Here is a 12,921-nt window from a genome sequence, read left to right on the forward strand (position 1 = left end):
CTAAGTTATCTTGTGCACTAATACTGTCAAAACACACAAGGTTTATGTATAGACTCCGTTGCTTATGTCTAAAATGAGTAAGTAAACAGCTGAGAGAAACGGATGCGTGCCTCTGTATATTAGACGCGTGCATGTCTTAAAGGGGCAGCAGTACTGAACATGCTGCCGACTGTCATTAAAGGGATAGTTCACCTTAAAATTTAATTTCTGTCATTATTTACTAACTCGCATGTTGTCCCAAACCTGTATTAATTTCTTTCTTGTGCTGAACACAAAAGAAGATATTTTGAAGAATGTGGGTAACCAAATAGTATCTGGTCCACATTGACTTTTGATAGAAGGAAAAAAAAATACTATGGAATAAGTCACTGTGGACCAGCAACTGTTTGGTTTTCCACGTTCCTCAAAATAGCATTTATGTTCAGCAGAAGAAACTCATTCAGGTTTAAAGAAACTTTTGAGTGAGTAAATGATGGTATAAATATAAAACACTTTTTATTTTGGGGTTAATTATTCCTTCAATGTTAATAAAACACAAAGAGAAAAATCACTCACTACTCTTGACTGAAAAACGTTAATACAGTTGATTTAATAGGAATCAATCTATATAGTGTTTTATTTTTATATTTGTTGATTCAATTTATTGAATGCTCCTGCTAAATACACCTATTGTACCTGAAAATAAAACACTGTTTTATTTGTATAGTATGTGTATTTGTAATGTGTATCTTTTTTCTCATTTTTTAATAACAAAGATAAAATAATGACAAAGATTTTTATCTTCGCCCACTTTGGCCTAAATATCCGCCATTCTTTTTAAATATTTTTGTTATCTTGAAAGGTTTTGTCTTTATAATAGGGAAATTAGTTTGGCTGTAATGCTCAGACAACTTGCAAAATAGTAAAACCAACATGACAAAGAATCGTGATAAAACCGTGAATCGTGATTTTTCTTAAAAATATCGTGATATTATATTTTTGCCATATCGCCCACCCCTAATCACAACACTTGTTTACATTTAATGGGGAAGGAAATACTTTCCATGTGTCTGTAAGTTACCCTTTAATTTAATTCTATTTTTTTTTTTTCCTGGATTCTGTGTTTTATGATTTAATACAAATTTATAATCAAACATTGTGTCTAGTAAACTGAATTAATAAATCTTAACCTATAAAGATTAATCAGTCTTTTAAAATGCAATGAAATTAAAACGTAATATATAACAAAACGTTGCTTTTTTATTTATTTTATTTTTTTGTCAAATAATATGCTGCACAGCAGAACTGTATAAATTAAAAGTGGATACATTCTTGGTTTTCCTTACTGTTATTATTTTGAAAAGTGCATGTAGTATATCATATATTTGTCATGGTTTCTTCAAGTTACACTAAACCTTTATTTTGACGGGTTGACATGAAAACTCATTAACCGCACGCACCGACTGGCTGATGTTACGATTATCTCTGCTGTGTGACCGTCTGTTAGATTCTTCCATATAGAGTAAAAATGTCCAGAGCTTATCATCGTTATCAACATAAATTTTATTGTGATCTCGATATGTAGTTTGTCGCACAGCCATACTATAAAGATAAGCCTGTCGAGCTTTTCACATGATCTCATCTCTTACTTATAATGCATTCACAAGGTTAAGAGCAAATGTGTGTGTGTGTGTGTACCTGTTCAGAGTGAATGAGAGCCATTGTTGTTTACGTTCAAATTGCAACATGATGAATTGTGGGACTGTGTCGAGCCGGTTCTTGATGTGGAGGAGTGTTTGTAATGTAATGTAATGATCTTCTGTGCTTGTTTCTCTCTCAGTCTCGAGGAGGACTTTGTGTCGTGGAGGGAGCAGTTCTGGCCGGCTGTGTGTGAACACTTTGGAGTCGAAGCGACGGGAGAAGAGTCCAGGTCTGAATGCTCAGTCGTCTCTTCAGCTCGTTCCTCCTTTGTTTAGCGGGTCACAGTGACCGGAGCGGAGAACATGCCCTGCTCTGCTCATTAAAACCTCTTACAGGCCTTCTCAGACTAACTGAAGGATAGACTGTCAGAAAACTCTTGAACACATGAGTTTGTTGTCTCTCTCTGTGTCTCTCAGCATCCGTCAGTATGAGCTGAAGGTACACAGCGATCTGAACATGAATAAGATCTACACTGGAGAGCTGGGTCGCCTCAAGAGCTTCGAGAACCAGAAGCCGTGAGTAAAGCACTTTCTCAGACCGTCTGAAGACTGTCACATTTACAAACCTCTGTCTCTCGTGAGCCATGATGACAGAATGAACACTTCAGCTGCATCGGGCGGAGACGTAATGTTTGTTTAAGATACTTTATCTGCGTATAATATTTACTGTGATACAGTTCGGATCTGTTTTTATTAAGGGACCATATTTACCCCTAGATGGCCAGGTTCGCTTTTATGAGTGCGTGCTATTTATTTTACAACCACATGACATTGAATTAATCCATCAAAGTAAACACGTGTTCTTCCGTTATGGCTGTTAAATATAAATTACTTGCATATGAGACCGTGAATATTCAGTATACTTACTAAAAGTTTGGAAACATTGCGAATTTATTTATTTATTTTGTTTTGAGTGAAGTCTCTTCTGCTCACCAAGGCTGAATTTATTTGATCCAAAATACAGTAAAAGCACTAATACTATGAAATATTATTACAATTTGAAATAAGTGTTTTCTATGTGAATATTTACTGCAGTCTTCAGAGTCACATGATCTTCAGAAATCATTCTAATATTCTGATTTTCTGCTCAAGAAACATTTCTGATTATTACCAATGTTGAAAACAGCTGTGCTGCACAATATTTATGCAGAAACTGTGATATACTACCAGTCAAATGTTTTTTATTTATTTATTTATTTTAAATGGAAATGAATGCTTTTATTCGGCAAATATGCATTAAATTGCTGAAGGTGGCAGTAAAACATGTATAATGTTACAAAAATTTATATTTCAAATTAATACTGTTTTCTTGCGTTTCTATTAATCAAAGAATCCTGAATAAAGTTTCCACAAAATATTAAAGAGCAAAAACTGTATTTAAGTTTGATAATAATAAGAGCCATTATTAAGAACTGGGCACCAATAATAATTGAGCAGAATATCAGCAAATGATTTCTGGAGATCATGTGACGCTGAAGACTGCAGTAATGATGCTGAAAATACAGCTGCGCATCACAGAATACATTACAGTTTAACAGAGATTCACGTAGAAAACATGTATTTTAAATTGTACCGTTTTCTCTGTATTTTGGATGAAATAAAAGCAGAAGAGACTTCATTCAAAACATTTAAAAATCAATGTTTCCAAACTTCTGACAAGTACTGAATTACTAAAGCAAGACAAAGCGAAATGAAATGTTTTCAGGATAATGACCGGCGGGCAAATAACGCAGAGGATTATTCGATTAAATACGATTCATCATGAACTGACTCGAGCCGGTGAAACTGATTCTGTTATTTTCCTGCTCATCTGCTTTGACACAATCTGTATTGCAGGTGTGATTATTAGAATATGATAATCTTAGATAACAGATAAAAGAGAAAAATGTCCAGTTCTTGCGATCAGGTTTGTAAATGTCTGGGGTCAGTTTTTGTCACGTGTGGTGGCATCTTTTGCTCTGAGCCCTGGTTAAACTCTGCCCTGGTAGAGACTTCATGGTTTACTGTCTGTAGTTCATTGTCTGTTCTCACAGGCCCTTCGATTCAAAGAACCCTTTCCTGGCTCCGGTCACTGTGAACCGCAAGCTCAATCAGGCCGGAGACAGACACCTGATGCACCTGGAGCTGGACATCACAGGCTCCAAAATCAGGTAACGCACATCAGGACTGTAGCCAGCACACACACACTGAGAACAGTTAGAAATCACCAGATACTCCCTCTGATATCTGATATTCATGCTCTCGGTGTTGTTATTGGATAACTCCATGTACTTACTTTATGGTTAGGGTTAGGAATAGGGTTTGGCTTAGGGTTACTTTCATGTAATTATGCATAATGTATTGTTATTATAATAGTACATAACGTGTTATGCACTTTATTTTAGTGTCCTTGTTACAGTGTAATTATATAAGTACAGAAAAATAATGAACTACATGTATGTACTGTATGGTTAGGTTAGGATAAGGGATTGATGCGTGTAATTATGCGTAACGTATTGGTATTACTATAAAATAAAGTGTTACCCTGTTTTGCACTTAAAAATGTTAAACAGCCAAAAGTAATATCCAGTGATGCGAACTGTTTTTATTTCACTATTTTGCATTGAAAAAAGGTGCTTATTTTTATTGAACGTTAATTCAGTTCATAATTTGGGATCACACTTTCTTGCACAGTTGTGTTTATGCTTCTGCACAATGAAAATGACCCTATAGCGCCATCTAGCGTCCCACTTAAAGGGACAGTTCACCCAAAAATGAAGATTGTCATCATTTACTCACCATCATGTTGTTTCAAACCTGTATTAGTTTGAAACAAAATACTATTTTTTCTTTTTTTTTTTCTTTACTAGTTTTCTAATGACGGTATTTTGAGGAATGTTCCCCAGAATTTCTATTTTTTGGGTGAACTGTCCCTTTAACATCTAAAATGTTTCAGAGTGACCCTTTAAATGTGTAACCATGAATAGTTAAGTTGACCTTACTGTATGTTTTAACAACATTATGCGTCAGTTGCCAAGAATTTATAATACGTGAGGATCAATGTGGATATAAATGGACATGAATCATTGCAATGTGTAATATAAGACAATCAGAGAACCTTAATGAATGCATTATAAAAATAAATATGGCAACACTTTATTGCAAGAACCAATTCTCACTATTAACTAGTTGCTTATTAGCATGCGTATTACTAGCATATTGGCTGTTTATTAATACGTATAAAGCACATAGTAACGCCTTATTCTACAAAATTTAGAACTCAACACCTAAACTACCTTACTAACTATTAATAAGCAGCTAATTAGGATTTTATTGAGGCAAAAGTCACAGTTAATAGTGAGAAATGGTCCTCAAAATAAAGTGTGACCAAAAGTATAAATATGCAAATACAGTAGTTGTCCATTTAAATGGACCTTTGGTATCTTTATTGATTTTTGAAGAGATGGGTAACCAGGATGACCGTTCACTTGATGTGAACTGCATTCAAAATGTTGAATACAAAATATCAGTTTTATTTCCTTACATGCGTACTTATCGCTGATGTTGGAATGTGTGTGTAGGTATGAATCAGGGGACCATGTGGCTGTGTATCCCATCAATGACAGCGTCATAGTCACCAGGATCGGTGATCTCCTCGGTGTGGACCTCGACGCGGTCATCTCGCTCAACAACCTCGACGGTATGTCCGTGTCTGTCCAGCTGTCATGATTACTGAAGCTGTGCAGCTGAAATATATGCGTGTTTCCTTTCAGAGGAGTCCAATAAGAAGCATCCGTTCCCCTGTCCCACCACGTACCGCACCGCTCTGACGCACTATCTGGACATCACCAATTCTCCGCGCACAAACGTGCTTTATGAGCTGGCGCAGTACGCCACCGAGCCCAAAGATCAGGAGAACATGAGGAAGATGGCCTCCTCCTCGCCTGAGGGCAAAGTAAGATCACCACACTGCAGAGATCAAGACATTTATTAATACAAACTGCTGGAACATACTGTGATATAATGACAGCAGTAGAGAGTAGATTATTTTTTATTGTCACAGCATTGGTGCCTTGAAAATGATCGATTTTTGATACCGTGGGAAAAAACTGCCACAACATTAAGGGCATAAAATGTTAGATTTTTATTAAAAGACAAATATAACAAGGCATGACATGACAGCGAGGTATATTTTTACATTACTAAAACTCCTTGAGGAGGCAGAACACTGGATGCGGTGCAACATGACCTGACAAATAACCGTCAATAAACCGATTTGGTGCTGCATGCGGAGAAAGTATTAAAATGTGATTTTTAAAACAAAGAAACAAAGCATTATGAAGAATGCCAGGTTTGTTGTGCTTGTTTTAGGGCTGCACAGTTTGGGCAGAAATGTTATATATCAGCATCACTAATGATAATTATGATGATTGTTGCATAGAAATATTAAACAAAATTTGAAATATTACTATTGTAATAAAACTGTTTCAATTAAATATTTAATAAACATAAATTAATTGTAGTGCTAAATAATAACAACAATCATTTACATAACACTGTACAGTACAAGCTACTATAAATATAAAATCATTAGAAAAGTCTGAGGCGTTATTATAAAATCTATTATTATGAATAATAGATTTGAATAATATGAATATATTAATTGACAGATTTTTTTTTTTGTTTAATATGAAATATGAGCATCTTATGTATCCACTGAAGAAAAAAAACAACTCCTGTACACTGAAGAAAAACTTTTTGCATAGATTTGAATAATATGAATATATTGTATGCAAAAAGTTTTTCTTGCATGCTCATATTTCATATTAAACAAACAAACAAAAAACTAAAAAATCTGTCACAATTAATATATTCATATTATTCAAATCTATGCAAAAAGTATATTTTTAAAATATATTTACTTCAAATGTTTTTAGAGAGAAGTGTTATTTTTCCTATTTTTACCCAAAACAGGGTGGTGTGAGCATTATGGAGCGCTAATTATTGCACTTAATTTGATATTTATGTTTATTATTCCCCTGTTCATAATAGATTATATTTTAATCAGTAAATATTCTCTGGCATGAAAGGCAAATCTATTTTGTATATTATAGAAGTCATAATTTGTGGATAAAAATTGTAGTTTCTTTTTTTTTTAAAGGATATTTGATGTTTAAAATGGCAGCCAAAGCTTCATTATCACAAAAGTTTTTATCTTTCAATGCAACTTCATTCCATGTAAATATTGTATAGTGTAAAAAAAAATGTTTTATGAAAGATTTGCGTAGTCCTGTTTCTGTGTGAATGGGACCGTAGTAATGTGTGAGCGTGTGAGTTTGACTGAACTTCTGTCTGACGCGGTGTCTCTCAGGCGTTGTACCAGAGCTGGGTGCTGGACTCGTGTAGGAATATTTTGGCTATTCTGGAGGATTTGCCGTCTCTGCGGCCACCCATCGATCACCTCTGTGAGCTCCTGCCTCGACTGCAGGCCCGCTACTACTCCATCGCATCCTCCTCAAAGGTCAGAGACGGTTTACTTTAATGTTTAAGATGGAATGTGTTTGTTTTCTACAAATGATAATATTTCTCTAGCTATCTTCAGCTTTATTTAACGGTAAGACCTGTTAGCATGCATATTACTAGAATATTAGCCATGTATTAGTGCTAATTAAGCACATATTAATGCCTTATTCTGCATGACCTTATTCTACATCTCTAATCCTACCCAACACCTAAACTTAACAACTACCGCACTAACTATTAATAAGCAGCAAATTAAGAATTTATTGAGGGAGAAGTCGTAGTTAATAGTTAACAAGTGTTACCTATTGTAAAGTGTTACCAAAAGATTTTATCATTAGCTATCTCCACACTGAAGAGCTGCTGTATAACAGAAAATCCAGTCGTAATTCTAACCGAAAGCGACACTGACTCTGGTTTTTCATGTTTAATACTGTAAAGCTGCTTGTTTTAAGGCTATCTATTGCATAAAGTACTATATAAATAAATGTGACGTGACTAGACTTCACTGGAGCTCGTGCAAACATCACATCACTGTAATCAGATGCTTTCTTAACTGCTGCTTTCTCACCGCTGTCAGTTTTTGTTGTTTATTTTGTTATTGCGAGGACAGCGTGCAGCATATATTTACATATTCATCCAAACGCCGCTCAGCAGCTTCAGGTTCGGCTGGGTTCGCTCTGAAGCGCTGTGTCTTCTCTTGAATTACATCCGGGAGGATGGATAACAGTCTTGCACTACAGCGCCACACTGGTCAAACCGCATTACTGCAGGCTCTTATATTAGATCATATGAGATCAAATGACTACTTGTCGATAACGTTGACTAATCATTTCAGCCGTACACTGTACAAAGAGTGCAAATAACTTCTGTTAGACGTCCCGTCTCTGTTTAATTTAAAGTTGAAATTACTTTTCTGCACAGATGAATCTGGTGTGTATTGAAGTGTTTTCTGCCTGTGACAGGTTCATCCCAACAGCATCCACATCTGTGCTGTAGTGGTGGAGTACGAGACCAAGACGGGCCGGGTCAACAAAGGAGTCGCCACTAACTGGCTGAAGAGCAAGATGCCAACCGACAACGGACACAAGGCCACGGTGCCTATGTACATCCGCAAGTCTCAGTTCCGCCTGCCCTTCAAGTCCACAAACCCGGTGATCATGATCGGCCCGGGCACTGGCATCGCCCCTTTCATGGGCTTCATTCAGGAGCGCGGTTGGCTCAAAGAACAAGGTAGGAAAACGCTGCTAAGAGCTTATCGCAGTATCGCAGTCAGAGGAGGCTGAGCCATCTAGTAAATGTATTCAAAATTGTGCTGTGAGTTGCATCACTTTGTCTGCAGAACTGAATTCTCTTTTGCTTCTTATTGCGCTTATACCATGTTTACCTATGTATCTCCCACCCTATTCCACTCATACATAACCGGTCATTGCCAGAGGTAACCGTTCAGTTCAGTCAGCTTTCACTATCACTCTAGTGCTTCAGAAAGTCCACTGTCATGCCATTAATATCCTGATTTCCCATCTGTAGGTAAAGACGTTGGAGAGACGGTGTTGTACTATGGCTGCCGTTACAAGAACGAGGACTTCTTGTACCAAGAGGAACTGGAGGAGTTTGAGAAGACTGCCATTCTGACGGCACTCAATGTAGCTTTCTCCAGAGACCAGGCAGAGAAGGTAGCGCACATGCTAGGCTACGTCTCTAGTCTTCTATGGCCCATAATCAAAACATCCCCCTAAAATACCTTTGATAATAGTATTTCTAATTAAGGTATTCAGCATGCCTTCTCTGCACCATCTAACAGCAGTATTCAGTCCACGGGTCTGGAACAAGAAAAACTGTGTTGATCCATCAACATCCTTAAATGATCTGTTTTGTAGCTGTCAAGCGATTACAATTTTTAATCTAATTAATTATATGATGTGCTGATTAATTAATCAAACAAATTACAAATTAATCGCACATTAATTAACCCCCCAAACGATCATTTAAAGTCATCGTTGTGTTAAATGAGAAAAGCATTGAATAGATGCTACAAAAAAGTATCTTTAGAAAGAAATATTTTTATTCAACATAGAATTAATTACACAGAAACTGTTAAGGCTACAGTGTGGACATAAAGCATCTGAAATGCTATTTGTGTATTTACATAGTCTGTTCAAAGGTGCCATGAATGCATTTACACTTCAATTAGAAATGCATAAACAATGCTTTGCAATTAGTGAGTTTTAAATGGGCAGTAATGGGTTAAAAAGTAACATTAAAATATATATTTTTTAATGAAATATAATTATGAAACTAAAACCAACAGTAGGTGGCGACAAGTGTCTTAATGAGTGATTCATTGAATTATTCATTCAACCGATTCGTTCAAACGGCTGATTTATTCAGAAACAAATCAACTGACTGTATGAATGAATCATTGACTCACTCGATTCATTTAATGGATTCATTCAGTGATGAAACTGTGACTTTGACCGGAACTATTTTCGTGTTTGAAATTGAGCAAAAACAGACGATTTTGAAAATTTAGTTTAAATGCCTTCATATTGATCAAATCAATGACATTTGCAGTCGCACAGATAAAACAGCGCTGGTGTGATTATTGCTAAACTATATCATATAATATAATTATAAGAGGGTCATCTTTTGGCTTCATATTTTAGGGCATGTAACTGCATATTTATAGGCTTCATCATGCATGCAGTCAGTCAGTCGTCAGCTGCGTTAAATGTATTATTTTAGCAAATGTGACCCTGGACCACAAAACCAGTCATAAGGGTCAATTTTTTTAAATTGAGATCTATACATCATCCAAAAGCTGATTAAATAAGCTTTCCATTGATGTATGGTTTGTTAGGATCGGACAATATTTTTCTGAGATGCAACTATTTGAAAATCTTCCCCTTCTGTACATTCCTGATGTGTGCTTCTATAGGGATGAGTCTATCATCCTCCAGAAAGAAAACACTGACACACGCGACCTCATTCGTTAGAGAAAGAAATCCTGTGTAGAATCATGATCTTAACCTACTAATCAAATACATATGCATGAAACTTTATAATCAAAAATACGGTAATTTTTAGCATCCGCCAAACACAGTGTGTTCAGAGCTGGATTAATGCTGTAGCGGTACTTTGTAAGCATGAAGAGACTTAAACTCACTGTTATTGTTATGAACTGGATGAAAGTGGTTTTAAACATGCAAAGAATCCGATTCTTGGAGGAGTATGATGAAGAATTGACTGGTTTCTGAGTGTTTTCTGTGAAGTTTTTCTCAGTCTTCAACTTTTCACATCTTTTGGCTTCATATTTTAGGGCATGTAACTGCATATTTATAGGCTTCATCATGCATGCAGTCAGTCAGTCGTCAGCTGCGTTAAATGTATTATTTTAGCAAATGTGACCCTGGACCACAAAACCAGTCATAAGGGTCAATTTTTTTAAATTTAGATCTATACATCATCCAAAAGCTGATTAAATAAGCTTTCCATTGATGTATGGTTTGTTAGGATCGGACAATATTTTTCTGAGATGCAACTATTTGAAAATCTGGAATCTGAGGGTGCAAAAAAATTAAAATATTGAGAAAATCGCCTTTAAAGTTGTCCAAATGAAGTTCTTAGCAATGCATATTACTAATCAAAAATTAAGTTTTGATATATTTACGGTAGGAAATTTACTAAATATCTTCATGGAACATGATCTTTACTTAATATCCTAATGATTTTTGGCATAAAAGAAAAATTAGTAATTTTGACCCATACAATGTATTGTTGGCTATTGCTACAAATATACCTGTGTAAATGACTTTTTCCATAATTAATCGCACACGTCAAATCAGCAGCCCTAGTTTAAACACAACCTATTCTCCTCGTTACTGACTTGATTTGTACTTCCTCCAGGTGTACGTGCAGCATCTGCTGAAGAAGAACAAGGAGACCGTCTGGAGGCTGGTTCACACAGACAACGCTCACATCTACATCTGCGGGTGCGTAAACATCACATCAAAACATCACGAGACACAGCGTCTCTTTAACCATTCTCACACTACCCGTCATTCTCCTCCGCAGAGACGCGCGTAACATGGCTCGCGACGTCCAGAACGCCTTCTACGAGATCGCAGAGGAGCTGGGAGGAATGAGCCGCACTCAGGCGGTGGATTACATCAAGAAACTCATGACTAAAGGACGCTACTCACAGGACGTCTGGAGCTAAACCAGCTCGCCGCCTTCCCCTTCTGTACATTCCTGATGTGTGCTTCTATAGGGATGAGTCTATCATCCTCCAGAAAGAAAACACTGACACACGCGACCTCATTCGTTAGAGAAAGAAATCCTGTGTAGAATCATGATCTTAACCTACTAATCAAATACATATGCATGAAACTTTATAATCAAAAATACGGTAATTTTTAGCATCCGCCAAACACAGTGTGTTCAGAGCTGGATTAATGCTGTAGCGGTACTTTGTAAGCATGAAGAGACTTAAACTCACTGTTATTGTTATGAACTGGATGAAAGTGGTTTTAAACATGCAAAGAATCCGATTCTTGGAGGAGTATGATGAAGAATTGACTGGTTTCTGAGTGTTTTCTGTGAAGTTTTTCTCAGTCTTCAACTTTTCAGTTTAGTTCTCTGAAGTAAACGCATCTGAATGTCTACATTTTTCCTGTCACACTTTTTTAGTATTATTATAATGGCTGAATATGAATGTAAGCTCATTTCAAACTGGATGACCCTCACAGATTTCATTATTCTGTAATTAATGAGTTAATTTCTCATCATTTCATAATTTCTCATAATCTCATATTCTGTGGTAACGTGTGTGTGTGTGTGTGTGTGTGTGAGATGTTGAGACGCAGACAAGGGAACAGATGCTGGTCTGGAAGCTCTAGTGCCTTATTTAATGTCTCGTTTGCATTAGCGGAAGACTACTTGGACAGGAGTTCACTATTTGGGAAAAGAATAGAAAAATATATAGTAATAGTTTTTTTTTTTTCTCTCTCCTTTTTTACAAAATCACAGTTTCACATGCATCTGTTGTTTCCAATGCATACAGCTATTTAGGCATATTTGTAATGATTAAATATAAATTTAACATCACCCTTGTCTTTAGCCTGTTTTTGTTCACCTGACACTTCATGTGAGGATGGTTTGGTCGCCCTTCATCTTTAGAGGCTCCTCTTATAAGGGACCAGTGAAATGTTTCCACGTGTTTTTATTCATCACTATTTTCTGCCTTTAGAACAATATTACAAATCATCAACAATAACACACACATATACACAAAAACGTAAATTAAGTGACTTGTATAATGCTATTTCCAAAGTGGTCTCCTTTTGCCTAGATTAGGTTTGACTAACAGGTGCTATGTTTCAATTGCTTTATGTAATGCAAGACAAAAATAATAAATGCTTGTGTAGATAAAGGCATTGTGTAGTCTGTTGTTTTGTTGTAAATGAATCTGAAACTGCTAAACTGTACGTAATGTAAAGCACTGGGAGACCACAGATGGTTGTCATTCACTGTATTGCAGTAATAGAAAGTCAGTTAATATAAAGAGTTGTTTATGGAAGCTTATATTTCCTGTATAACTCACGTTTCACAGACTAACAATTCGAGATATAAAGTCAGAATCGAAAGATATAAAATTTGGAATTGTTAGAAAATATAAGATAAAAAGTCACAGTTACTTAAAAAATATATATATATATATTCTATGGTGGGACAAAAAGCCCTC

The 12,921-nt window shown here is 36.0% G+C and overlaps 1 protein-coding gene across 1 annotated transcript in view; it reads left to right on the plus strand.

Moving 5' to 3' along the window:
- porb (P450 (cytochrome) oxidoreductase b) overlaps positions 1 to 12,284 on the plus strand; it is a 35,671-nt gene extending 23,387 nt beyond the window's left edge. Inside the window, exons 7-16 of the mRNA XM_058745097.1 lie at positions 1,820 to 1,909; positions 2,097 to 2,195; positions 3,713 to 3,829; positions 5,240 to 5,358; positions 5,432 to 5,613; positions 7,030 to 7,179; positions 8,144 to 8,411; positions 8,709 to 8,854; positions 11,085 to 11,170; positions 11,253 to 12,284. Of these exons, the coding sequence (XP_058601080.1) occupies positions 1,820 to 1,909; positions 2,097 to 2,195; positions 3,713 to 3,829; positions 5,240 to 5,358; positions 5,432 to 5,613; positions 7,030 to 7,179; positions 8,144 to 8,411; positions 8,709 to 8,854; positions 11,085 to 11,170; positions 11,253 to 11,397 (1,402 nt within the window). The 3' untranslated portion in view covers positions 11,398 to 12,284. The remainder of the gene's footprint in view (positions 1 to 1,819; positions 1,910 to 2,096; positions 2,196 to 3,712; positions 3,830 to 5,239; positions 5,359 to 5,431; positions 5,614 to 7,029; positions 7,180 to 8,143; positions 8,412 to 8,708; positions 8,855 to 11,084; positions 11,171 to 11,252) is intronic.
- Positions 12,285 to 12,921: the final 637 nt, after the last annotated feature.

The sequence above is a fragment of the Onychostoma macrolepis genome, chromosome 15 (assembly GCF_012432095.1).
Source record: "Onychostoma macrolepis isolate SWU-2019 chromosome 15, ASM1243209v1, whole genome shotgun sequence".
In the NCBI taxonomy this organism is placed as follows: Eukaryota; Metazoa; Chordata; class Actinopteri; order Cypriniformes; family Cyprinidae; genus Onychostoma; species Onychostoma macrolepis.